Genomic DNA, 27,716 nt, shown 5'->3' with positions numbered 1-27,716 from the left:
GAAGAGCTTAACGTGTCCATTAGAAAGGAAGTACCTCTTCCCAACATGAAACTGCTCCCTGCCCAGTGTTTGCTCTTAAAATACAGTCAAAGCTGCCCAGTGTAGAGGCTTAATGTTTAGCAGAAACAGAAGAAGCACAAGATCCCATATGCCCATTTCCCTCGCTGGTAAAGTCCCGCTCAGTGCTTAATAAGAAGAGACGCGTGAAGCGCTCCAGTCGCCCCCGTACTCTTCATTCTGCGCCCGATAATAACCACTCCTTACTAATGGCTAGCTAACCCTGTCGGGCTAGCAGCTAGCAGCACGTTCCAGCATGGAAGTCCCAAAAGGCAAACGCCAGGCTAAAGTGCGGCAGCGGCCTCTGCAGCACTACCGAGTCTTTACATGTATGCTTGAAAGAATACTACCCCAACTACTAAGAAATGTGTATCCAAAATGTATAATTAACAAATTATACCCACCTACCTGCCATGTCGAAAGAATCCGCCACCCTCTGACTGCTTCTTCTTCGTGGTTCGTGAAGCTGCTACGTCTTCTTCGAGGGTTTAACAGTAGAATCCTTAATGTTACATTACTGCCATCTTTAGGAGTTACTTAACTCCTACAACGTCTCACCCTCCCAGATGCTCCGACACTTGCTTTAAGTCAAAGCTGACTGATCTTCTGCTTGCCACTAACAAATTTAATTTTGAGGGGTTTTTTTCTGATTTATAGTATAGTTTTTTAAAATGTTGTACATGTTTAGCCTCAACATTAAACTATTTATTGGTGTAGCGAAAAACAGTGAAACTTCTTGCTAGAAAACCAAGCTCACTTGCCATTGTAAAAGTACTCCCCACAGGCAGCAGCCTCTTCCAGTAAGTCAAAAACCAGCCCAGGAGCAATTTGGGGAACACAACACCCACCCCCAGTAAAAAACAAACAAACACTCAAACAAGACTCAGTCAGTTATCTTTATTTCTCCAAGTAACCCGTTGGAACAATGAAAAAATAGTGCTTGTTGAAAATCCTCCACAGCCCAACGTGTCATGTTCTTCGTATTACTACAGTACCATTAGTATATCACCCTCAGCTTGCATCTACACTGAATTTTGTCCGTATATAAGCGATGAGGTGGAAGATTTTTGTCAATAGCCACACACACACACACGCGCGAGTCAAAATTACACAAAATGAGTCCAAACAGAGGCCATGTGAGTCGAGGCAGAGTGCTAAATGCAGGAGTTGAGGCAGATTGATGTTTTACAAATGAATGAATGACACAACAATACACGGAGGATTTTTTTGGTAAACAGTATTAAGTACATAAAATTGATTGAAAAAGAAAACGCACTGTGGCCTGGTGAGTTTGCACTGCTGTAACAGCCACAGTTTAACACTAAGAGAACGCCTTACATTCTACAGCAACAAAGCAACTTATCAGGTTATAGCAATTCTATCGACTTGTGCATTTCAAAAAAGAACATCTGAATAAATAAGACACATTGCAGCATGTGCACAGTGTAAAACATATTTTGGTTTAAATAACCCCTCCCCACCAAGAACCCAGAGAGCTGAGTCACACATTTAAATAACATTACATTCATGTAATGAAATGTTTCTTCATCATGTCCCTAACAGCTATGAGTTAGATAATAAAGCAAGATCTAGTCTCAGACAAAGAACAGGTAACCAACAAAACGTTCAGAGTGAGCACAGTGGCACATTAACACAGAGTAGCAGTACTCAGAGTCAATTACAAGCTTCAAAGGAAACAGAATGAAAAAACACTTAGCTTCAAACACTACATGACTGGCAGATCTCAGCAGCGTCGGGTGCAAGAGGTGGCTTCTAATGCAGTAATGCCCACAAATAAAAGTGGAACCTCGTTTGGGAGTCTTCTTCTCGGCAGGCTGATTGGGGCAATGCCAATCAGGAGGCTTCATTCTCCTGAACAGCTTTGTCATGCAGCTCGTGAAGAATGAGAGTCAGGATTGCTTTCAGTGTTGCATACAGAGACTTGTTCTCCTCTGAGCCAGGGTCCATCTGCAAAGCAAACTGCACTGCATCATGCCCAGTAAACACTTAAGTAAACATGTTCAATACATGCTGTTTGTTAAAGCTCACCTTAGTAAACACTTTAATGGTTTGGTTAAGAAAACTGGTCTCCAATTCTTTAGGCACTGGCAGGAGATGAGCAGCACAGTCGAGGATGCACAGCAAAGTGAGCCGGTGACCCTATCAAAAGGAAGGAGACCATACTGTGTCACATTACAGGATCACATAGTGCTGGGTGAGACACTGGGTGTGTCAGGATAGCAGTTAAATTGTCGCTAATCTGCGAGGGATGAATCTGAATCTTAGCAAGATTGGTTAGCAAGCTACATCCAAAAACCAAGTGCAATGTACAGACACACATATCTGCTAATACCCAATTATTCCCTGCAATGACCTTACCAGTCCGTTTATTCCATTAGAGACTATAATATAGTGGAGCGGCCCTGTTCAGTAACTGAACTAGCTGAGATGAAGCATCCTATGAATGGTGAGTTATAAAAAACCCACCATCTTGTTACTAAGGTGGAAACTATCCATAGATGTCAACACTGGTTTTTTAAAACGGCCTCTAAATTTGCTATTTAATGGCATTTTAACATCCTTTTTATTTGGCCTCTTTCTGGCTTTATTAGACAGATAAAGTGAAGACTGACAGGAAAGAGATAGTGGAAGACATGCGGCAAAGGGCCACGGGTCAGACTCAAACCCAGATCGGCCGCTCTCATCCATGCGGCATATGGTCACCTGCTCATCCAACTGAGCTAAACCGGCGCCAGTCTACATGTATTTTGTGGACTTCGAGGTGTTCAACTATGTCCCTCAGAGTATTCTGTGGAGTATTCTTCTTCAGGAGTATGGGGTGTCTGGCCCGTTGTCACAGGCCTTCGGTCGTTAAACAACCATGGCAAGATCTTGGTTCACACAGCCGGTGTTCTGGAAATCCATCAACCTGGCAAACCATCCTACCCGTTGTTTCAGCGCATGCGCACAACATGAAATTAAGTGGCGAACCGTCCTACCTTTGTGAATATCAGCTAGAAAAATACTCTGACGGGTAAAATTAAGTGCCAAACCATGCTACCTTTGTGAATGTCACCTACAAGCATACTTTAACGGGTAAAATGAAGTGGCAAACCATCCTGGCTGTATGAAAATGAGCTACAAGCATAATCTGATGAGCAAAGTTAAGTGGCAAACCGTCATACCTACTTAAACTGGTGCTGGAATTACTCTGTGACAGCACAAATGTGCATAAACTACTTACGGTAGGACATTTTGCCAAAGTAGGATGGTTTGTCAGAACACTGGTAATAAGTTGGACTGGCTGGGGGTTAGACTCTGCCAGGGCTGCCCTTTGTCACTGATTCCGTTACTAATTTTTATGGACAGAATTTCTATGCATAGCCTCGTGGCAGAATGTTTCCACTTAGGTGGTCTCAGAAATTTGTCTCTGCTTTTCGCAGACGATGTGGTTCTTGAAGGATGACCTCCTACTCACACTGGAGTGGTTCACAGCCGGGTGTGAAGTGGCAGGAATGAGAATCAGCACCTCCAAGCTTGAGGCAATGGTCCTCAGATGGAAAAGTGGGGAGTGCTCACTCTGGGTCAGGGACAAGTTAATGCCCCAAGTCGAGGAGTTTAAGTTTCCTCAGGGTCTTGTTCACGAGTGAGAGGGAAGGGAAGAGGAGATCGATAGAAGAACTGGTGCTGCGGCTGCAGTGGTGCGGACGCTGTCGTGGTGAAAAGAGAGTCTAAAAGTGAAGCTCTCGATTTACTTGATGATCTGCGCCCCATACTTCACGACTCGGGGAAGTGACCGACTCAGCAAACAGGGAGACACAACTTTGTTTGTGTTGTTGGTGCCTCGTGGAGCACGTCCAATGCAGTTATCTGAAAAATACTATGATCAGATTAGTTTGTGCTTCACTTTTGTGAGTGAAATTCCAGTAGCTTCAACCGTGTTTGTAGTTAAGTAGTTTTATGAATGCAAGTTAAGATGAACTAATTTGGCACTGTTTTTGTAGGTGTCGCCATTTGAGAGCAACAACTTAACGATTGCTTACATGTGATGGGTTTAGGGGACATCTGTAAATTGTAGCTATAATTGTAGCTATAACAAAATAACTTGAGTTACACTTGTTCCAAACAGCCTCACAATTTAAACAAGTTAGACAAACAATACATTTTCATTGTCCTCCTCACTTACTGACTTATTGACATACACCACCCAGTGGAAGTCAAATACTACTCCTGAGCCTTACTGCAGACTTTTTTGAATATCTAGTATTGATGTTAAGCAAAATTACATTATCAGCTTAATTAAAGGCATCATGGGACTAATTCTTCAAGCCCATTACTGAGTCAAAGGGTCTTGAACAGAAGGACAATAGTTCCATTAACAGACTGGGCCATTTTTTTTACAAACTTTTTTAAAACCAATTCAGAACTTTCTTTGTTGGGATTTCAAGACATTAAAAAAACTAATTAAGCCAATTTCATGCTCCATGTTTTCTTGTGTACATTTCACTACAGTAGCTTTGATTTTTCAAAGTTAAAAGAAATATTTTCTTTTAATATGCAGTGCAACCTTTCACGTCATTCAGCTGTTTAACAAAGTCTGCTATCCCTGTTTGGTTTAGACAGCAATGCTTGGAAGATATTTGACACAGTCTACCTTTTCCAGTGAATCGAGGGCGTTCTGTGGGTTTACATTCCTTTCAGTGAGGGCTTTTATATCCTCACTGCTGATGACTGGATCCTTAAGCTGCTCCACCCATGACCACATCAGACTAGATAGGACCAGAGGGTCTCTCTCCTTGCACAGCCTCTCCCATGTTCCCTCTCTGGAGTTCAGCTCCATCTGCACAACACAAAACAGACTGACAATGAAATGACTGAAATGAAGTGCCAGTAAGAACACAGTTCCAGGTTCAAGTTAAACTATGTACAACAGTTTTTTTATAAAAAAAAATGAGAACTAGATTAACTCAACACGCATCTCCTATGGTAACGACAGTGTGATTCTAAATACACTGCAAGACAATCTATGATACATGAGACCCAGAGCTGTCTTTTTTTGGCAAATGTAAGCTAAAACTGGTAGGTCTGCTAACACACTAAAACTACACATGGAGCAAATACCACTGTGATCTTAATCTGATTATTTAACTGAGCTGCCCATTTTTAATTTAGTTTATTAGCTAGATTCTGGGAGCACAGCTAAGCTATACCTAGCTAGCTACCTTTATCTTGCTTGCTAACATTATTACTGACAAAAATCACATGAATGGAAGTTCCTGTTTGCTAGCATGACAAAATTAGAGCAGCACAGTACAATGGTTAGCACTGGTGCCTCGAGGTCCTGGAATCTAGTCGGTCACATGTATGTATTATCACTGTTTTGGCTAATCCTAGCATGACCTCTGTTCAAACACAAAGCAACAAGCTGTGGATGTCATTAAAAACAATTATGGTTTGAGGTCACACAGTAGACCTAGCAGTCAACACAAAGATGGGTAAGCCCAAAGCTGTAAAGACAGAGCACTCTTTTCAAAACCCTATTGGTCAAAGGTACTCTCTTCCTCCCGCTGCTAAAAATAACAGGCTAATCCTGGAAGGTTGCTAATCTATCATCCTTCCCTTATGAAGAGTCATAGATAGCTTTTCTAGCAATTGCATGAAAAGTAAGAATTTAGCCGGAGAGCGTATCGACTATGAGACAGTCCAAAGTTGCACTTAAGGTGGTGCAATTTACAATTTGAGATTGTAATGTTTAGAAAATCTGGTTAAGCAGGTTGGAAATCTGGCTGGAAAGTAAGTGTAATAGTCCCTGCACAAGTTAGGTGGGGCTCACCTGCCACACTGACACCTTGGAGGTGAGATCCTTGTCTGTCAGTTCCAGGGCCAGAGCTTTTGCCACCACGAGGCACCTGCTCTCTGGTGAGAACTCAGACTGGAGGGTGATGAAAGGAACCTCTGAGAAGTCATCTGCACTTCCACCCATTGACACATTCTCCTTACCAGCTACCAGTTTGCTCTTGACTGCTAAGGCAGGCAGTGTGGCATTGCAGTGGGATCTTCTACTGTCCTCAGAGAAATCTAAAGGCAAACTCTGATGGCCTTCACGGAGCGGTCTTTTTAAAATGGGAGATCCAAGGTCTTCCTTTGTTTCTATACTGGAGTTCTGATTGTTCTTAAAAATGTTCTGAGTAGAGAGGTTGCAAAATCTGGAAGGGTTACAGGCAGTAAGGCTGCTGTGAGACAAGGAATGTTTGATCAGGCAGTTGATTGGTTGGTTGTTCTTCAGATTTCCTAAAGGATGCTGGCATTGCCCCAGCTTGTGAAGAACAGAATCGCTGTAGCTCCTGTTTTCGCACAGAGAAGATCGCTGGGGGCTCTCTCCATTCTGCTGCCTCCACAAGGGGTCAAGCTCATTGTCACTAATTAGAGGCTGATCGTTAGCAAGTCTAGGCTGTATCAGTGCTGGACTAAGAGGATGGGATGAACTACATAGAAGGGGAATCCCTTTCCCTTTCATTTCCTTCCCAAGCTGTTGAAGGGCCTGCTGGGACACCGTCTTCTCTACCTCAGCCGTGAGGTCGGGAATCTCCAACCATTCCTCCTCAATCACCACCTGTCTGTTGGCTGCGATGTCAATTAGCAGCCTGCACACCAGCTGGACAATCTTTGGCACGTTCTTCATCTGCCGAGCCTCGTAGCCATGTAGCAGGTGTCGTTGACGGGTGAGATACTGGGACAAAGTAACAGCACCTGCTTTGGGTTCAGCGCAGGAGAAGACACTTCGAAGAGGAACAAGGAACTGGGCAAACTCCCTGACACAGAGAAGCTGGCCTCTGGTTTGGATGGAGTTGGGTCTTTTGGCTCGCACAAACAGGATGGCTTGGTCAGCGTTCATACGAGTTGTAAAGACCAAATAACAAGCCAACAACACACCTGAATGATGCAAAATACAAATTAAAAACTGATATATTTATAAAGTACAAATGCAGATTTGAGCGATTCCAGACTGCTTGTGTTGCAAACCTGTTCTTCCAAGGCCAGCATGGCAGTGGACAGCCATCTTCCCTTCTTGGACAGCAAATGACATGACTTTTACCATGTCAAGGATTGTAGTCAGAGATGCCACACCATAATCTTTCCATCCAAAATTGTAATAATATACTGAAAGATAAAAAGCCAGAGATTAGAATCAAAAGGAGTTTTTAATTGTTTGTGCAGTACATGGTCACAAACATCCATCCATCTTCTTCTGCTTATCCGGAGCCAGGTCACGGGGGCACCAGCCTAAGCAGAGAAGCCCAGACCTCCCTCTCCCCACTCACCTCCTCTAGCTTGTCCGGAGCAACACCAAGGTGTTCCCAGACCAGCCGAGAGATGCAAACATTGCACCCTAAATCAGTTAAGATAATCTAATAAACAAGAGCAGCAATGACAAGTTGGTGGTAGTTTTACTTGTTTTTTCTTTCCCTCCAAAACTAGCTTGCTAATTAAACAAGGTCTCAGTCCCACAGGCCTAGAGATTAGCCAGCAATCCCCTGGCAATTTCTGGTCTCCAGGAAGAAATAAGCTGTAGTGCCTCTTCACCTCACTGTGCAATACCTTTTGTGCAATACTTTTGTAAATAGTCAACGGTGCAATAGACTCAATACTTGAAATGTGCAATTCACTTGTATTTTTATTCCTATTTATTCTATTTATCCCCTTCGTATATTTTATTTATATTGTCTCTGTATATATATATATATATATATATATATATATATATATATATATATATATATGGTCGCCAACTACCAGGCTATACAGCAATGACATTGGAATGTCGTTCGGACTGGAGAAGTGTAGTCGGATGGTAACAAAGAGAGGGAAGGTAGTCAGAACTGAGGGGATTGAACTACCAGAAGGCAACATTGCAGACATAGAGGACAGTTACAAGTACCTGGGGATCCCGCAGGCGAATGGGAACCATGAAGAGGCCGCTAGAAAAGCTGCAACCACCAAGTACCTGCAGAGGGTCAGGCAAGTCCTGAGGAGTCAGCTGAATGGTAAGAACAAGATCCGGGCCATCAACACGTACGCCCTGCCCGTGATCAGGTACCCTGCTGGGGTAATAGGCTGGCCAAAGGAGGAGATAGAAGCCACTGACATAAAGACAAGAAAGCTCCTTACCATGCATGGAGGGTTTCACCCCAAATCCAGCACCCTGAGGCTGTACGCTAAGCGGAAGGAAGGGGGCCGGGGACTGGTGAGTGTCAGCACCACAGTCCAGGATGAGACAACGAACATCCAAGAATACATTGGGAAGATGGCCCCAACTGACCGAGTGCTCAGTGAATACCTCAGGCAGCAGAAACCCAAGAAAGAGGAGGGAGACGAGGAACCATCATGGAAGGACAGGCCCCTGCACGGTATGTACCACCGGCAGATAGAGGAGGTGGCTGATATCCAGAAATCCTACCAGTGGCTGGACAAAGCTGGACTGAAAGACAGCACAGAAGCACTAATCATGGCAGCACAAGAACAAGCTCTGAGCACAAGATCCATAGAGGCTGGGGTCTATCACACCAGGCAAGACCCCAGGTGCAGGCTGTGTAAAGATGCCCCAGAGACAATCCAGCACATAACAGCAGGGTGCAAGATGCTAGCAGGCAAGGCATACATGGAACGCCATAACCAAGTGGCCGGCATAGTGTACAGGAACATCTGCGCCGAGTATAACCTGGAAGTCCCGAGGTCAAAATGGGAGATGCCCCCAAGGGTGGTGGAGAATGACCGAGCTAAGATCCTGTGGGACTTCCAGATACAGACGGACAAAATGGTGGTGGCTAACCAACCGGACATAGTGGTGGTAGACAAACAGAAGAAGACGGCCGTAGTGATCGATGTAGCGGTTCCGAATGACAGCAATATCAGGAAGAAGGAACACGAGAAGCTGGAGAAATACCAAGGGCTCAGAGAAGAGCTCGAGAGGATGTGGAGGGTGAAGGTAACGGTGGTCCCCGTGGTAATCGGAGCACTAGGTGCGGTGACTCCCAAGCTAGGCGAGTGGCTCCAGCAGATCCCAGGAACAACATCGGAGATCTCTGTCCAGAAGAGCGCAGTCCTGGGAACAGCTAAGATACTGCGCAGGACCCTCAAGCTCCCAGGCCTCTGGTAGAGGACCCGAGCTTGAAGGATAAACCGCCCGCAGGGGCGTGCTGGGTGTTTTTTTGTGTGTGTGTGTGTGTGTGTGTGTGTGTGTGTGTGTGTGTGTGTGTGTGTGTGTGTGTGTGTGTGTGTGTGTGTGTGTGTGTGTGTGTGTGTATATATATATATATATATATATAATATATCCAGAGGAACCCACCCGAGGGATTAATAAAGTTCTATCTAATCTAATCTAATCTAAATGTGAATTCTCTGACTGGTTCTTAAGTGGTTGCTGGAGGTTTCCTGGACTTCCTAGTAGGTACTGCACCAAAAACCTTGTGATTGCTTTGGTTGCTAGCAGACTACTGTCGTCACCATGAGTCGCAACAAAGCCACTGACTTGTCTGCAAACGCAATTTTCTCTCCGAGCAGTAGTGAAACAGTATGACAAACAAAAAACAGAGAATGTTCACCTTCAAAGTAAAGTATTGCACCACTGCAACAAATACATTTTAAAAGGTGCATATTTTACTTTGAAGTTGAATGGTCGCCATTTCCAGTTTGTGCTACACTCACACTACCACTTGGTAGTTTGTGAGTGTTTGCAAGGTAGTAGGCATCTTCCATTCAAATTATCGGAAAACAAGATCCAGCACTGTAAACCTCTTCCAGCAACCTCCAGGCACCATTCACAGAATACACACCCTAGCAACTGTTGGTTATCAGAGGGGTCACTGCCTGGTCTTCAGGTTTGTGTGAATGGGACTTCAACAATCCATTTCCCAGCAACTGCCAGCAACTGTCAACTGCTCGAGAAACAGAAATTTTTCTCTTACAACTAGTGGTTCCCAAGTATTTACCAACTGGTCTCCAGTCTAGTGTGACTGGCGCAGTCAGCCAGGTTCAATAATAGAGTTGTAAAACATACAACTTGAAGTAACTTGGAATAAATCAATCTTGTGCATGAATAAGATTGTAAGTGTTATAAACAGCAATGTATTATAGAAATTATTTTTTAGATGAATAAATTCTTTTGTTACTTGTGTTTAGGATGAATATAATTAGTTCTGAATAACTTCCTCAGTCATTGTTGCATTTTCTGCACCAAAGCAGAGCGTGATTTTCCCCTAACATTCCTCCAGAGCTACCTGGGTTGAAGCGTAAACTCTAAAAGCGGAATGCTGTAATAGTTTTGACACCTTTTTCAGGAAATGTCTTGAGTGGACATGTTTGACCATAAACATGTTTGGCACAAACTTCAATCACTTGAGCTGATTTTGCAACCACAAGACATGGGCATCTTGAAGGCATTGAACCAATTATGAACTGCTCTGTATATCAGCGTTTTAGACTGTGTCCTGAGAATTCAAGTGTTGCAATGGCCCAGTCAAAGTCCACACCAGAACCCAATTGAGACGCTGCAATAAGACATGAAGAAAGCCACATATAAAGCAATGCCTGCAAACCACAATGAACTGAAGCAATGTTGTAAAGAAAAGTGAGCTAAAAAAAAAAAAAGACATGAAAGACTAATGAAGCCCTACACGAAACTATTACTGTTGGTAAAGGTGTTTCTAAGCTACTGATTCATGGTGTACTCAAGTTTGTCAACCACTGCTTCAGCTTTTGTGCTTGGGTTTTGTTAGATAAATATTGACAGTGTAATACAGTTTTGTAATACATTAAGCACATTTTATTACCCCAAGATAAAACTGTGTTTCCTCGAAAATATACTTACTGATACCATTTAAATTCAACTCCCAGAATAATGTGTTGTTAGAGGATCAATCCATTCTATGGAAAGGCTCTCCTTCCATTATTATTTGGTTAAATATAAACCACTGATTAAAGCTTGGTGGATTTTTAATAACTTGTTGAACTTGAACTAGTTGTTGCTGAAAAGCGATTCAAAACACATAAAGGAGCCTTAGTCTTACACTGAATGATGCATATTTTCTATACAAAATACAGGAACTATCAATCATTTTAGAAACACACCTCAAAGACTAGTTTACAGCCGCCACTTCCAACATCTCTGTAAAGATCTTTGACACAAAGGGAAAATGTTAACATGATACGTGATCAGGTGATTAACAGACTCACACGATTGTTGCTTTGGCACTTTTCATAAGATTTGCTTCTCAAGGAGTGAAAAACGTTGCACGACAAAGACCAATATTAAGATTAAAGCCAAGTGTTTAGACTTGAGACTTTTTACAGACTGTCAAATAAAACATTGGGGTACGCAAAATGCACGTTTTGATGAGGTGACATTGTCAGAATCCCAGGAGAGCCTATTAGGAAGAAGGAGGAATGAAATCAATCCCCTTGCAATTACTTGGTTACTAGGGACTGCATGTAGGCAAAACACAACACAGATGGTACTGAGGGAAATGTTAAATCTACCTTAGCCTGTCACCTGCTCCACTAACTGCATACCTTGTACCATAACTCAGGCTCAAGAAAACTAAATGTATACTTTTTCCATTATTACTATCTGGTCACATGATCTTCTATGTTAAGAATGGTCTCCCCTCTTAAGAATCTACAAATCTACCTAATCAGGGCCGAACCATTGATTCATTAAGAAAAACCCCACATCTGTCACTTTTCATTCTACATCCTCACAACGTTTTCAATAGCTGTTGGTGCCAAGTACATCTGCTGTTAGGGCCACTTCCAGAAGGATCCAATCAAAAAGCTACTGATACACACGTCAGTGGTGTATGAGAAACAGCTCTTTAAAAGACGGACAGTTTAAACAGAACCAGGAGTATATTAAGCTGTCAGTGACACAATAACAGTGTAATGTTGCAATAGTCTATCTGAACACTGCAGCTCAGGAGGCAGGACAGGTCACCTACTAATCAGAAGGTTGGTGGTTCAATTCCTTTCTGCTCCAGTCTGCATGCCAAATATCCTTGGGCTAGACACTAACGCCAAGCTGCTCTTCGATGCATCCGTTGGACTGTGAATGTTAGACTGAAAGCACTTATACAGAAAAAAGTGCAAATGGGCGATAAAAGCTCTAATTAAGAACCAGTCCATTTACCACGTCTTGAGCCACCCCTTGAAGGTGCAGCAACTTATTAAAATGAGAACAAACAGTATTAGTATCATATTGAAATACAGTATATATTTATTTATTAGGGCTGCAGCTAACAATAATTTTAGTTATCGAGTAATCTATAAATTAATCAGATAAGAAATACTTTTGTCTTATTAATAAAAAGGTCTTCCAGAATTAACTTCTCTTTGGCTTCCATTCTAGAAATTGTTTGACTGCGTACAACATCATAAAAAAAACAAACCGTCTCAGTAACCGCTCCGCCTCTTCACTCTTGTGTAAACTGTGCCAGCGTCATCGTCACTGCTGCCTTTGTGTCTTTGTTTCAAACTGGGCCCTGAGTGGGCTTAACGTGGGGGGGGGGGGATATGGCCTAAAATCCATATCGCAGTATAATCTGAAACATGTGCGGTAACAATATATATCTCGATATATTCTTTTCTTGTGTATACCATATTTTCCGCACTATAAGGCGCAGTTAAAATCCTTTAATTTTCTCAAAAATCGACAGTGCGCCTTATTTATGAATTCTGGTTGTGCTTACTGACCTTCAAACTCATTTTATGTGGTACACGACGCTCAAAATACGATTTTGGTAAGCTACAAAGCCACACCGCTTGATGGATTGTCGGAGCATTATGGCTACCATAGTCAGGAGCCTTGCGGAGGAATCTGGGTCCAAAACTCCGTACGCTTCAGGTCCCAAAGTCAAACGAACACTGTGGCATCACTGAGATTTAAAAACTGTCTAAATTCACTAGCTACACAGCTATGTTAGCATAATATAACCACAGTGAAGCTGGAGGATGAACACTAACTTTTTTCCACTCGATGAAAGTTAACGTGAGGGTTCCCGATGGGACAAATGCAATCGCATGGCAGGATGCTGTAAATGGATCAAACTTCAGTCAGGAGAACAACTGAGAAATCCAGTTAGTCATTAATATACTGCAACAACGTGGGAATAGAGAAGCTGCGAGAGAAGAGGAAGTGCAGTTTTTGGCTTTTCTCATATTCCAAAACGTGTTTCGTCTCATCGCTATTACTGTCGCACGGCATAATTTGCAGATGATATTGTTTGCAGCTGCTGCTGCGATGCTTTTGACCGAAAAAGGCGAAGCTTGATGTCACCATCAACATGCGCTATCGTGATAGTGTCAAAATCTCTACCATTGGCCAAATTCATATCGTTTCTACCGTATACCGTTTATACCGCCCACCCCTAACTTCATGTCAGACTTCTTGCCCACACGCTGCTCCTAAATACGTTTGTATTGCAGGTCTGTTTTTAGCTAATAAAACACTGGCGTTTACACCGTCTAACACATCAACACGCTACAGAGCCGTGCACTAAACAACACATGAAAGCACAGACCTTGTGTCGAGGTTTTTTTATAATGGAATCATTCAAATTACTCGAAGAATCGTTGCAGCCCAAAGGCAAAAACAAAGTCTGAACAATTCTGAGCTTGAAAGGCCTTTAACACATCGGGCCAATCCACCACTGATAGTAATCCGCTGTGTGTTTTTCTATCCAGTTACGCTTTTACTGCATTGGCAGGTCTTTGGAATCACTGTCATGTTGAAAAATAAAGCTGTTGCCAATCAGACACTTTTGCATGGTGGATCAAAATATGACTGTAGTCTTCTACATTCATTTTGATCCCCAACACCACAGGCTAAATTGCAGCCCCAAAACCATGACTGAGCCTCCACCGTGCTTTAGATGGCTGTAGATAATCATTGTTATACCTTCGTCCTGACCTCCTCTGTCTGGTGACAATCATTTCAAACAAAGATTTCCATTTTTGGCATGTTTTAACCTCAACTTGTGCCATTCCATAAAATTACTTCTTGAAAAAAAAAAAAACGTGGCTACCATTCCACTGAGGTCAGTTCTTTTGGGTCTTTTGCGAACAGACCAATCTCTCAGGTTTCTAGATTTTTTCCTATTGTTTAAAGGCATGACTCTCACACACTGTTCATCTGCTGTATTTCTTTTCATATTTCATATTTCTTTTAGGCCTGACATGTTCTCTTTTGTCCTCCACTTATCCAGTTTCTTAAATAAAATGTAAGGACACACTGCACACTATGCTGAGATATGCCAAGTTTTCAGCCAGTCACTCTTTGGGAAGCAATTTGTTGGTTGTAAAATCCTATCTGATGACGTCAAACATAATACCTTTGAAATTTTTCAGACTAGTAACAATGTACCTAAACATTAAAGTTTAAAAAAATATTATTTCTTTGCCAAGTTGTCTTATATGTGTAGACACAACACACATCCCTTGAGTTTGGGGGCTTTTTATGCTTGAAAAATTGATTCAACTCAATTCAATTTTATTTATATAATGTAGCACCAAATCACAACAACAGTTGCCTTAAGGTGCTTTATATTGTAAGGTAAAGCCCGTACAATAATACAAAGTTAACGTTCATAAGTCAGTGTTGAGTGGCTTAACAAATAAATGATGAAGTACAAGTAGAGCAGGGCGATATGGCCAAAAATATTTATCACGATATATATTTGAAAATTTGTGATAACGATATAACTGACGATATAATTGATGCGAGACAAAATACAACTCCACAACATTACTAGCGCAAAAAGACAACCTTCCATTTATTTTCACTTAGGAAGCTGGTTTTTATGTACATTAAAGCTTTATAAAAATGTAACAGTGCAAATGCTAATTCCTTGCTGAAAGTTTAACCAAAAGGCATTTCCAGTAGAAATGGGCTGACATATCCTGAGCATAACCATGTATAATATCCACTGAAGTTAAAAAGAGGTGCTTTGCAACATTAAACTGCAGTGTGCAGCACGTATTTTTCGGACAATAAGGTGCACAGGATTATAAGGCACATTAAGCGAAACAAAGCAGTCAGATAAATCAAACTTTATTAAACTCATTCTTCTTGCTTCCTCCACTTCTGTACCATTGATTCATTAATGTTGAATTCTCTGGCAGCTGCTCTATTCCCATGTTGTTGCAGTATATTAATGACTAACCTCGTATTGTGGATGGATTATCTCAGTTGTTCTCCTGACTGAAGTTTGGTCCGTTTACAGCATCCTGCCATGCGATTGCATTTGTCTCTAACTATCAGGAACCTTCACGTTAACTTTTATAAGTGGAAAAGTGTTAGTGTTCGTCCTCCAGCTTCACTGTTTATGTTATGCTAACATAGCTGTGTCGCTAGCGATCACGTAGCACATCATTATATACCAACTAGCCCAACTTCAGTAACCCTACAAACGTCACTGCTGTTTAGTTTCTTGTCTTCATTTATGTTGGAAGTGATAGCAGAGCTGTACGTTTGAATTTTTTCAGAAATCTCTCAGTCAGAACATGCTATATCATGCTTAGGTAACTAGCGAAACTAGCGAGCTAACTTCCGCTAGCTTCCTGCTAACTTCTAACTCCGTTAAATGTAATAAATTATGTTTTCATGGATGCCTGGAAGTTAAACTTCATAGTTACCCCTGGTAAAGCAGCAATGCTGATCGTTTTATTAAAGATGAAAGAATTTAGACAGTTTTTAACTCTAAGTGATGCTGCAGTGTTGCATACGGAGTTTAGGACCCAGATTACTCCCAGATTTAAGAGCATCTTAGTCCGACAAATACGACAATAACGACGGCCGCTTGCATGTTCTGCAAAAAAATGTGCTTTGTTGTGTATCTGACGGACAAACACCAAACCAGTTCCACATCACTGAAGTTGCACCATTTTTACAAACCAATTCTGGTTCATCTGTTTCACTCAACAATCGGCCATGTGCGTATGAAAACAAAGGCACTGCGCATGCGCGTTTTACTCATATTCTATCGCGATATTTCATTTTCCTATCGTTGCCTAACATTATCAGAATCAGAAACTTTATTGTCATTGTCATGAGAACAACGAAATTAAGAATGGTCCCCGATCATTGCATCATCCCTAGCAATATCAAAATATAAATAAAACAATAAAATTCAATAAATAAAATAGATAGAATACTTAAAATACTAATAAGATATAACAGTAAAACATTCACATACATTCCCACACACATGCTTCAGACCGTGCATAGATTAACACAAGAGTGGCGTGATGGACATTTTTTTTGTAGTATTCAGATGTGTTATTGCAGTTGGATAACAGCTGTGTTTGAGTCTATTAGTCCTTGCTCTGATTGCCCTGTACCGTCTGCCTGAGGGCAACAGTTCGAACAGGGAGTGGCCAGGATGTGAGGTGTCTTTTATGATGTTTTGGGCCTTTTTAAAACAGTGGGCATTGTGTAGAACTTCCAGTGTGGGGAGAGGGCAGCCAGTGATCTTTTGGGCGGTGTTAATGATCCCTTGGAGTGCTTTCCTCTGAGCCCCTGTGCAGCTAGTGTACCAGATGCATATGCAGTAAGTTAGAACACTCTCAATGGTGGCTCTGTAGAAGGACACCAGCAGTCTCTGTGTGATGTTATTCCTCCTGAGAATTCTCAGGAAGTACAGTCTCTGTTGGGCCTTTTTCAGCAGCTCGGAGGTGTTCACACTCCAGGAAAGGTTCTCCTCTATATTGACTCCCAGGAAGCGGAAGCTTGCCACCCTTTCTACACAGTCCCCATTTATGAATAGTGGTTGGATCTCTGCCTTTTTCCTTCTGAAGTCTATTATGAGTTCTTTGGTTTTTGAAGTGTTGAGGAGGAGGTTATTGGCCTTACACCATGACGTCAGCTGCTCCACCTCGTCTCTGTACGTAGACTCGTCTCCCTTGGAAATGAGCCCCACCACTGTGGTGTCATCTGCAAATTTCACAAAGATGTTGCTGTGGTGGCGAGGAGTGCAGTCGTGTGTGTAGAGAGAGTAGAGCAGTGGACTGAGCACACAGCCCTGGGGTGAGCCAGTGCTGAGACTCAGGGCTGAGGATGTGTGATGGCCAACTCTGACTCTCTGTCTACGGCCCGAGAGGAAGCTATTGATCCACATGCAGGTGCTGTATGGAAGCCCCAGGTCTTGTAGCTTGGCCACCAGTTTGTGTGGAAGGATGGTGTTAAAAGCTGAGCAGTAATCCACGAAGAGCATCCGCACATAGCTACCATGCTCTTCCAGGTGAGTTAATGCAGCAGGAGTGCTGTGGCTACAGCGTCTTCCGTGGACCGGTTTGCTCTGTAGGCAAACTGGTGTGGATCCAGGCTGCGGGGCAGGGCTGCTGTGATGTGTCTGCGGACCAGCTTCTCAAAGCATTTCATTACCACTGGGGTGAGTGCCACCGGTCTGTAGTCATTCAAGCCGGTGATGTGGGGCTTCTTAGGCAAGGGGACTATGGTGGAGGACTTCAGGCAGAGTGGGACAGTCGCCTGAAACTTTATTGTCATTGTCATGAGAACAACGAAATTAAGAATGGTCCCCGATCATTTTTTTTTTTTTTTTTTTTTTTTTTTTTCCAGAATCAGAAACTTTATTGTCATTTATTGTGAACGGTATAATATGGCCCAGCCCTAGGTACAAGCACTGGACGGAAATTGAAAAGTCTTTAAAAGACCTTCAGTAGGTCTGGTCGACTACTGAATTGAATTGAACTGAACTGAAAGCCTTCATTGTCATTATACACAGTATAACAAGATTACAACAGCTCTATAAAGGTGCACATGTGCTTAGCACATTAAAAAAAAAAAAACTATACAATAATTGCTCAAGACTGCTTAAAAAAACTTGACAAAGAATGTCTGGTTACGTGGAAGCAGAGCACAGAGGAATGAGGGGTGGCATAAGAATTTTTCACAGTGTTGTATGATAACAGTGAATAACTGTAATTGTTCTTTTTTTGTGCTTTTGTACAGTTTTTTTGCACATGTTTTAACTGAACTATACATTATCTGCTGAAGGAATGGAATTTATATTTGCAACTTGTTTAGCCAAACCTTGCTAACCTCATGAATGAAGCCCAGCTGCAAAGTTAAGTGTGGTGGACATTAAGAGTTTTAGAAATGAGGCCGTCAAACAAGCTATTCCACCATGATTATAAAAGGGTATTACCTAGTCACACAACTACTCGTGCACACCGTTTTTGGCCATGTTTGGGGCAGTTCAGTGTATAAGCAATAAGTAGATATGAGAACTTACTGCCTGCCTCCATGAAAGTTTCAGGTCGGTAAGTGAAGCCGCTCTCTTGCTCCAGTGGGTTTCCACAGCTGGCATGTTCTCCAGGTCGCTGCAGGTTAATAACGGTTTTCAAACCACACCTGAGCACAGCAGTCCACAAAACAAGTCAACACAGACACACAGAGCTGTTCTATGTCTCACAGTTCTTCTGTTTATAACGATGTTCATTTTAAATGAGATGTGAAAGAAATAGAATGGACCTTTGAAATTGTTCAATTATGTTATATTTCTCTATGATCTCAGTGGAAGGCCTTGCCATAGCTAGCAAGTTGTCAGTAATCCTGTAATAAGAGAAGATGAAAGGTTGAACAAGTAAAAACAGCAAGATGGTCAATATCAATACTAAAAACTATTCAGTATCTAATACTGAACGTTTGGTGCAGTCCCTCACTTTATTCTATGCCTGACACAAGTTGTTTTAGCTTCTTCTCCCTTTAACTCTACTTCCTTTTGATTGGTTGCCCTGCTAAGAGTCAGAGCTGTGTGGCTGAGATGACAACCCTCACAGGGTTTACTTAAACATACACTGCCCTCATTATTTGAAATTGTGGCCATGTTAATGGCCATTTAATATGGCTATTAAATGCAGTACAGTACATCTGTACATCTGCCCACTTTAAACTACATGGACACTCTAAGATATCGACATACCAGGATGAGTAGAGTCCCTTGATGGCTTGCTCCTCATCACTCCAGCGAGAGGGGTTCTCATATTTGCAGGCTTTCCCTCCACAGGCCATGGAGCACTGCATGTGACCGGGGATGACATGCCTCAGGGTCTCACCCATCTTGGTGTACTTTGCAGTAGGGACCCTTGTATTGGCTAATGGTACAAAAAGAAACATAAGGAAATTCTTCATTTGCAGAAGAAGATATCATAGAAATTGCAACATTTCTCATTTTCTTCAGTGTGGTTACATCTGCTGGTCTTGCACTGGGTGACGGACTGAGGCTGGTTCATGCTGACAGCCACCATGACCGTGTGGGAGGAGGAGGAGGAGAGGAACTCCAGGGCAGATCTGCACTGCCGCTGCAGAACCCTCAGCAGGATGTCCGAGGCAGAGCGCCTGCGGTCATGCCACTTCACTCTGGCCAACATCTCACCGGCGAAGGAGCGGCGTGCTTGATGCTGCTGCATCCTATAGTGCTGCTGCCTGCACACCACAGCCAGCGCCTCTGTGCTAACAAAGGCTCCTGGCTCAGCACTTCTGTGCCCATGATGAATCATGGCTCAACAATCGCCCATTGCTGATCAGTTCATCAGTAGCATTTGAAGTGTCACCATGACAACCATCTCCAAAGTCGTCAGTGGGAGGTGGGACAGGGGCTTATGTTGTTCTCACACAGTGCGCACACACACCATGTCACAGATCTGAGGCAGGCAGGCTGCTTGTAAAATGTCACACTTGTTTGGTTTTTAAAGCTGTACATCTACAGTAGCCACGAACACACGGCACTGGTCAGCAGGTACAATGGCACACCTTTTTCTGCTTTTGATTGGATCATTATTAACCAAGTGCACTGGATCCAAATATATTCAGCAGAAAACTGTACTGGAGAGCCAGGTGAGTTCCTATTCATATTAACGTAATGTAATCGTCAATTATACACAGGATAGCTTAAATGAAATCCTTGTTATTGGCCCGAATCATATTTCCCACATTATATTAATCTAAAGCAATGCAAGAGACATATACATGCATGTCTCTTGTATATATAACACACATGTAACACACATACAAGAGCAATTATGTCTTTGCATCAACAAATCAAACACAAACTCAACTGCTGTAACAACGTGAATGCACTGGTTAAAATGAAGACAACAAGCTGTGGTTGAAGGCTGCGCTACAGTTCATCAGCTAGTCTACCACTAAACTGCATCCAAAAGGTGAAGTGATACTGTGGGCTCTGTGAGTGTATGGGAGCAGCAGGACGGCTGGCTGACAAAAAAGTGAGAGCTGCTTTCACTAGCTGCAAGGGACAGAGCCTCAACAACACCGGCTGAAAATCTGCCACCTTCATACTTCCTACTGTAATATTTCACAGATCAGTCTGTCTTACAGTCTTTCAGTCAGTGCAACCAGGCAGACATCTGACAGTACTAAAACTATCACAGAAAGCCAAAAACATTCAGACAAACATTCATATTAATCAATATATAAATTGCATTTATATTTCTTGGTACTATCATATGGATACTGGAGAATTAGACTTTAACTTGAGTGATTGAGTTAGTGATTCACTATTAGGAACCTCTGTTTTTTCAGCCTGCGCATCACTTTTTAGATATTTATTAAACGGTTGTCACAGCAGTGGAATCGCTTTGGAAAGCTGTCTGTCTTGTGCCTTCTCACTCGGACCCTATATAACTTTCTTCTTCTTTCTTGGCTCAGTGAAAACGTACCTCTCCAGGTAACACGTGTTATAAATCTGATGATGATTTGGGGTCTGCACATCTGCAGCCCTGACATTACTAACACTGCCTCCTTACTCACTGAGTTTAGAAATCACACACCACAAACTTACATGACATGGACAAGAGTTTGGCCCACAGTCCCAGTACCACAGGTGTGTGAAATCAAACACCTAGGCATGCAGTCTGTCTTTACAAACATCTGTGGAAGAATAGTGAGCTCTTTAGAATAAACCAAATTCAAACACAGTAGCATAAAAAGGATGTCACAGTTGGAACAAGTCAGTCTGTGAAATGTCTTCTCTTCTAGGGGTTCCAAGTGGTTTTATTGCAGGATTTAATTGTTTACGACCCACAGCTGCTCAACTTTGCAGGGAAAAATCCCGTAAAGTTTAAAGAGTAGTCTCACCAAGTGCTGAGGTGCATAGTGCATGAAAGTTGCCAACACTCAGTAAATGCAAAGTTCCAAACCTCCTCTGGCATTAACATCAGCATGTTGGGAGCTTCATGGCGTGGGTTTCCACGGCAGAGCAGCTCCTGTAGATGTAACCTGTTGCTTGTCCAGTACTTTACTTCACATAGTGTATATTGGTACACACTGTGAAAATCCCCAGGCTTGTAAACTCACAATTTGACACACAATGAGACAGGAACGTAACTTCACTTCCCAATATATTTGCCTCTACATACTCCCAACCCATTATCAACAGTGACAGTATTAAAAAGATGGAACCAGCCACCATTACATCAGCCTCTGATTTTGGACTCCAACATAGGTTTTCGACCACCATATTTGTTTTTTGAAACTCAAAGTGACCTTTGAATCGACAATTATGAATTGAGTGGCTCTCTAATCATTCAACAAGTTTTGGAATAGTCAGACAACACACTCTCATTTCATCCACCTGTTACATACAGTACACCACACACATTTTCATTCATCTGTTTTGCGTATAAGAGCTGAGAATAAAATAAGGATTATCTTGATGCTCCGTAAACCTACATTAAAGAAAACCCAACCAGACGTGAAATTCACTCCTAACTCAGTCCTGTGCCATCTCCTTGCCAAATAAAAAGCAGGTGTTGTTCCTGTGTTGTTTGTGTGGTGCAGAGCTCTCCTACCTGCCTCCATCTCTGTGCTGGTCTCTCCACTGCGGGCTCCACCGATGGAGTTAGGCAGGTCACTCAGTATGCTGACACCTGCTGCCATGGCACGGGCTGAAAGGTGGGAATAAACATTGTGTCAAACGCAGGTGGGAGGAGAAAAAAACATAGCAGGAGCTTTTCTCGTGCCGATAACACAAACAGTGACAAGGTGTGCACACGGATGAGATATAAGAGCGTTGCCTGGCAGGAGAGCCCAGGGGAGAGAGGGAAATGTGCAAACTGAGCCACCGTGTCAGCAGATTGTGTGTTGGTCTGACCACTGCACCTCTGGGAGCAGGTGCATACAGCCTGGGGACAACAGCAGCAGCTGCTGCATTACAAAGTATGAGAATCACAAAGACTACAAGATGAGCACGCAGTAAAATTGCTGCATGATAATTTGTTCCAAATCCACTTCAATAAGTTCCGATTTCTCCTGTTTTACAAGACTGATGACACATTTATCAATTATTCAGGTGACCACATCCTCTTTCAGAGCACCAATACCTTACTTGAACATGTAGCCTGATATAACAGTTGTGCCACACCAATCTTCCAGAGTGTCGATTTAACTTTGGGGACCAACCATCTCTCACGTTACACCCAGAGCTCTAATAGGCCTTCAACATCGTGTGCTAACTACTGCTGGAGGAGTGAAACTCTGCACCTTTCAGGCTGTCTGCCTCAGTGAGACCCATCAAAAATTGAGCAGGGTCACTGTATCGCACATGCTGACTTTTTGATGGGCAAATGATTCCCTGACCTTTGACTTTTCCTTCCTCCCTGAAGTTAATGCAGAGAGCTTAATCAAAGAGCAACGAGGCTGCAGGCCAGATTTACTAATGGCCTTAATGGCCTGCTTTTTTGCCACACAAACACACACACCTATCTATCTATCTATCTATCTATATAAAAGAAGAGTGAATAGCTCAACAAGTGTGTACTAATGATGGCTGCACGATAACAACCAAGTCTGTGCTAAGCTGTAAAACACAAGCTCAGCTTTGAACACATAATAAAAAATAGCAAGCAATCTCGTGAACATAATGTGCACCAACAAAATGTTCAAATCATTCTAACCTGTCTGTTTTTTCAGAATGCTGAAAATTTTGCTCTTATTTTTCCAGCAAAATAAATCACAAGGTACTGAGGAGTGATCTAACCAGTCTTACAGTTCTATCAGTCACTGAGCGCAAGACTCATGCATCCACCAATTCTTTGTGAACACGTCAACTCATGTCTAGTACCAAATACACATGCACCCTACAGGCAGACTGAAAGTGTAAAAACTCTGGTGCATCCAGCAGTCTGTGTTTGTGAGGCCTAAAAATAAGTATTTGACTAGTACTGCAAACAGGAAGAGTAAACATTCAGGCAGCCGCTTCTGTCATTTAAGAGATTTCAATCCCTTCAGGGTTTTTTTTTTTTTTTTTTTTTTTTTTTTAAACACATTTGAAAGCATTCCACGTTTAGGACACTATTGTTGAGACTCCTAACGTCTCTGAATAATTGACAGTGTAAAGTTATAGCCTGTCTTTTCAGTATGACACAGGCTGAAGTGCTTCCACCTTCAGCCTGTGTTTTGGATAGGTAGCCTATCCAATCAGTTCAAGACTCTGCTGGGATGGAGCCTGACACTGCTTGGCTTTGTTTATAGGAAGCTCTCGATAACAAGCTGGTGAGTGAGAAGCTGTTCTTCATGACCAACGTGACGCATGTGTATCAAATATTAACAGTTATGTGAAACTGATCTAACGAAGCCACTGTGAATAAATCTCTTCACTCAACAGAGTATTAGACACAAATCAGCCAAAACGCCTCACGCATTTGTGCCGTATCCATAAGCTCCTCTGGGAAGCTGGTGTGTTGGTGGACATGACCCAGTGTGTGAAAGCTGAGCGTTACCAGCTAATGAGTGTGGGATGTGACAGTCGCTTCCACTGAGTGCTAATAAAGAAATATGGCCCATTAAATGGTTTTCCTCACACCATGTTTCAGTTACGGTAATGTGACTAATCTGGAAACAAGTCAGCCAGCAGAGTAAACAGCCTCCATAAGAATATAGCACAACTCTGTGTCTCCGTTCATATATTCGTCTTTTCTAGTGCGCTGGCTAACAACTGGTGATTAACAAATTCGGTTGCATAGCCTGGCCCCCTCTCTCTCGTCGCTGTGCTGAGATCCTAGTTTAAATGTGAAGTTTGAGTGTGCTCTCCATGCATGTTGGGTTGTCTCCTGCTTCCTCTCACAGTCCAAGGACAAGCATGCTACACTATATTGTGAAATGTATTCACTCAACCTAAATCACCTAAATTTAGGTGTTCCAATCACTTCCATGTCCACAGGCGCATAAAACCAAGCATCTATGCATGCAGGCTGCTTCTACAAACATCTGTGAAAGAATATGTCACTCTCATGAGCTCAGTGAACTTCAGCACGGTACTGTGACAGGATGAACCAGCTTTGAAATTTCCTCACTACTAAATAGTCTACAGTCAGCTGTTATTGGCATTATGGAAGTGACTGGGAATGACAACAACTCAGCCACAAAGTAGTAGGCCATGTAAAATCACAGCGTGGGGTTAGCAGATGCTGAGTCACATAGTGTGCACAGGTCCACAGCCTTCTGCTGAGTCAATACACCTAAGACCTCCAAACTTTATGTGGCCTTCAGATTAGCTCGAGAACAGTGCTTAGAGCGCTTCATGGAATAGGCTTCCATGGCTGAGCAGCTGCATCCATGCTTTACATCACCAACCAATGCAAAGCATCAGATGCTGTGGTGTACACCAAGCCACCACTGGACTCTAGAAGAGTGGAGATGCTTTCTCTGGAGTAACAAATTCAATGGATGAATCTGGATTTGATGGTTGCCAGGAGAACAGTACTTGTCTGACAGCATTGTGCCAAGTGTTAAGTTAGGAAGGGGGATTACGGTGTGGGGTTGTTTTTCAGAAGTTGAGCTCAGCTTCGTTCTAGTGAAAATAATCTATTAATGCTATAGCAAGAAATTTTGGATGATATTTGTGAGAACAGTTTGGGAATGGCTCCTTCTTGTTCCAACATTACTGTGCACCAGTGAACAAAACAAGGGCCATAAAGACATGATAAGTTAGTTTGGTGTGGAACAACTGAACTGGCCTGCACAGAGCCCTACTTCAACCCGACAGGACACCTTTGGCATGAACTACAGAGGTGACTTTCTCATCCAAAATCACTGTCAGACCTCACAAATGTGCTTCGGGAAGAATGGTTACAAATTCCCACACGTAAACACAGCTTCAACTCTTCTGGTAAGGATTGCCTTACCAGCTGTTATAGCTGCAATGGGCGGACCAACATCATATTAAACCCTATGGATTAAGAGTGGGATGGCAGTCAAGCTCATATCTGTGTGAAGGCAGACAAGCGAATACTTTTGGCATTATAATGTAGGCTAACTGGTGATTTGAAACTGTCTGTAGGTGTGAGTGTGAATGGCTGCCCATCTGTTAGCCACGCGACTGACTGGCAAGGGTGTAACCTGCATTTTACCCTGTCAGCTGTGATAGGATGGACCATATCGTGCATGAAATTACAGCTCAATACCACGCTGCTGAAATACAATGTGCTTGTTAGAAAGTTGTTCACAGGAATGAACCATTATGTGGCACAGATTTAGAAAAAGATCTTCAATAAAGTATATGAGCAGAGCAAATCGATGGTTTGCTATTATCCAGTTTGCAATTTTTGTAGCCTCAACTTAAGTGCTGCTGTACTATCTGTTTTAAGGATTATTATGAATCATTATTATTATCATTTATTAATTTTAGTCACAGACGTTACTTTAGAGCACAGGCCAACTCTAGAGTAGGCAGACATTGTTCCAGATCTGGACCAGATGTCATTCTTTAGCGACCCAGACCTATCGCTAGATTTTGAATGACCATTTATATTTTAACATGTGAAACTTTTCCTTTTCCTCCTGCTGAGATGGTTTATATGTAAAATGTAGGTAAGGAAAAAGAAGAAACCGGGAAACCTTTTCAAAAGCTCTATTTTTTTTATTATTATTTATGAATGCAAACACTCCTAAAGTAACAGTTAACTTAAAACAACTTAAGTGCTTTCTAGCTAACATTCACATACATTCATACTCCGATAGATGCATCACAGAGCAACTTGGGGTTAGTATCTTGCCCAAGGATATTTGGCATGCAGACTGGGGGAGCCAAGGACTGAACCACCACCTACTCCACCTCCTGAGCTACAGCCACCCAATTATTAGAGTTCCTCCAGTTCATTTAAAAAAAAAAAATAATTATAAGCATTGTTGAAATACTGTTAAATTGTACTTTCTGTTATTTGACAGCCATTATTTACAGACGATGATATTTCAGACCTTTGTTTAATGAAATCATCTCTCATCTCTCTCCAACAGGAAGAGAACATACGAGTAAACAGAGTGCACAACTAACCTCAGGATGACAAACATCTCAATTCACTTTGTATACATTCCTTTAAGAAAATACAACCTGATAAGTGAGATTTTTCTTTAAATAGGCTGCATGAAAAACACACTAAGAACATAGCATGACACTTAAGTACCTAAGTTAAGCTTTTCGTAATCCACCTTCAGGACATTAGTTTCAACAGAGCAGATCTATGTCAACAACATCCACTGTCACATTATTAGGTAGACTAGTTATAATCTTTTCCTTCACCTCATAAAATTTTCCATCAAAGTAAAGAAAAGTGATTAGGGAAAAACAAGAGACCAATGTTTTTGGACTGTCTGATCACAAACCTGGATGATGTGCCAAAGAGCACAATGCTCAATTTACTGTCAGGCTAAGAGCTGGTGTTCATCCTTTTTCACCTGTCACTCATTAACGAGCTAAACCAGAGAGCAACAAAACCCCAGTGGGACATTTTACTAATCACTTCACACACTCAGTCTCTTCTGTCTGGCAGAATCACACAACACAGGGAAAAGTCTGACAGGAGAATTATGAATGACCCCTAACCACCGACAACCCTTATGAGTGAGAGTCATAAATAACACAATTAGAGGCATGGAATGATCTTTCATGGGGAACGATGCGATTGGCTTAAACATCACAAGCACTATCTTACATGTATCAGAATTTGTGTGAGACACACTGTTGTTTTGGCCAGGACGGACTCCGGAGAGTTGGGTAACGCTGGCCCGGTGGTGCTGATGCTGCAAGATGAGGACTTACCGCTAGCTGATTAGCTTACTCTGCTGTATTAGCTGAAGCCAGCACAGTGACTAGAAAAGGCCCAGCTTACCGTTGTTTGCCTGTCGTCCGAGTACGTAGCTGTCGTTACAATTTTTGACATAGTCGATTCATCTCTTCCAGCTAACAGTCTTATCGCTGGCACGTCGCAAAGCGGCATCTTCTTCTTCGAGCCACATCATTTGGTCAGCTAAGTGCAGCTAGCTTACTAGCTAACTTAGCAACCTGACACGTTGGTCATGGGGAACGGTCCAATTGCGTCACGTGACCACGAGCACCCCTCAATTTGCATTTTGTAGTCTGGTAGTTTGTTTATCCAGAAGCTACAGAGCCACTGTCCCCAAAGTAAAAACAAAGGCATTTGGGCTCTATTGCGATAGAATTTAAAAAACAAAACAAAACAATGGAACTGTACAACCGATGTAAAGCTGTAAAGAATTTCACCTGTGATGTAATTTCACAATTATTCATCTAAATTTAAGATATCATTTTCAGTATATAAAGCAAGGGCGTAGA

At 42.3% G+C, this 27,716-nt stretch overlaps 1 protein-coding gene across 4 annotated transcripts; it reads right to left on the bottom strand.

Moving 5' to 3' along the window:
• Positions 1–939: 939 nt before the first annotated feature.
• Positions 940–27,447, bottom strand: ptpdc1a (protein tyrosine phosphatase domain containing 1a). Of its 4 annotated transcripts, XM_085272882.1 has the most exons (10): positions 27,253–27,447; positions 21,937–22,032; positions 19,050–19,221; positions 18,599–18,679; positions 18,360–18,478; positions 7,081–7,218; positions 5,891–6,990; positions 4,712–4,897; positions 2,107–2,217; positions 940–2,025 (listed from the first exon to the last, which is right to left on the bottom strand). In XM_085272882.1, exons 2-10 carry the CDS (start codon positions 22,022–22,024, stop codon positions 1,912–1,914), a joined length of 2,109 nt encoding a protein of 702 aa, XP_085129008.1. In that variant the 5' UTR covers positions 22,025–22,032; positions 27,253–27,447; the 3' UTR covers positions 940–1,911. The 4 variants fall into 4 exon arrangements, with proteins under 4 accessions (XP_085129008.1, XP_085129009.1, XP_085129011.1 ...); XM_085272883.1 differs by lacking the exon at positions 18,599–18,679; XM_085272885.1 differs by lacking the exon at positions 27,253–27,447 and having other exon boundaries at positions 21,941–22,032.
• Between the last annotated feature and the right edge of the window lie 269 nt (positions 27,448–27,716).

The sequence above is a fragment of the Mchenga conophoros genome, linkage group LG5 (genome assembly GCF_057382185.1).
Source record: "Mchenga conophoros isolate Kocher_MC1m ecotype Shallow Benthic linkage group LG5, M_conophoros_male_GT1.1, whole genome shotgun sequence".
Lineage (NCBI taxonomy): Eukaryota > Metazoa > Chordata > Actinopteri > Cichliformes > Cichlidae > Mchenga > Mchenga conophoros.
Note: the sequence above shows the minus strand (reverse complement) of the source record. Positions and strands in the feature narration are given on the sequence as shown.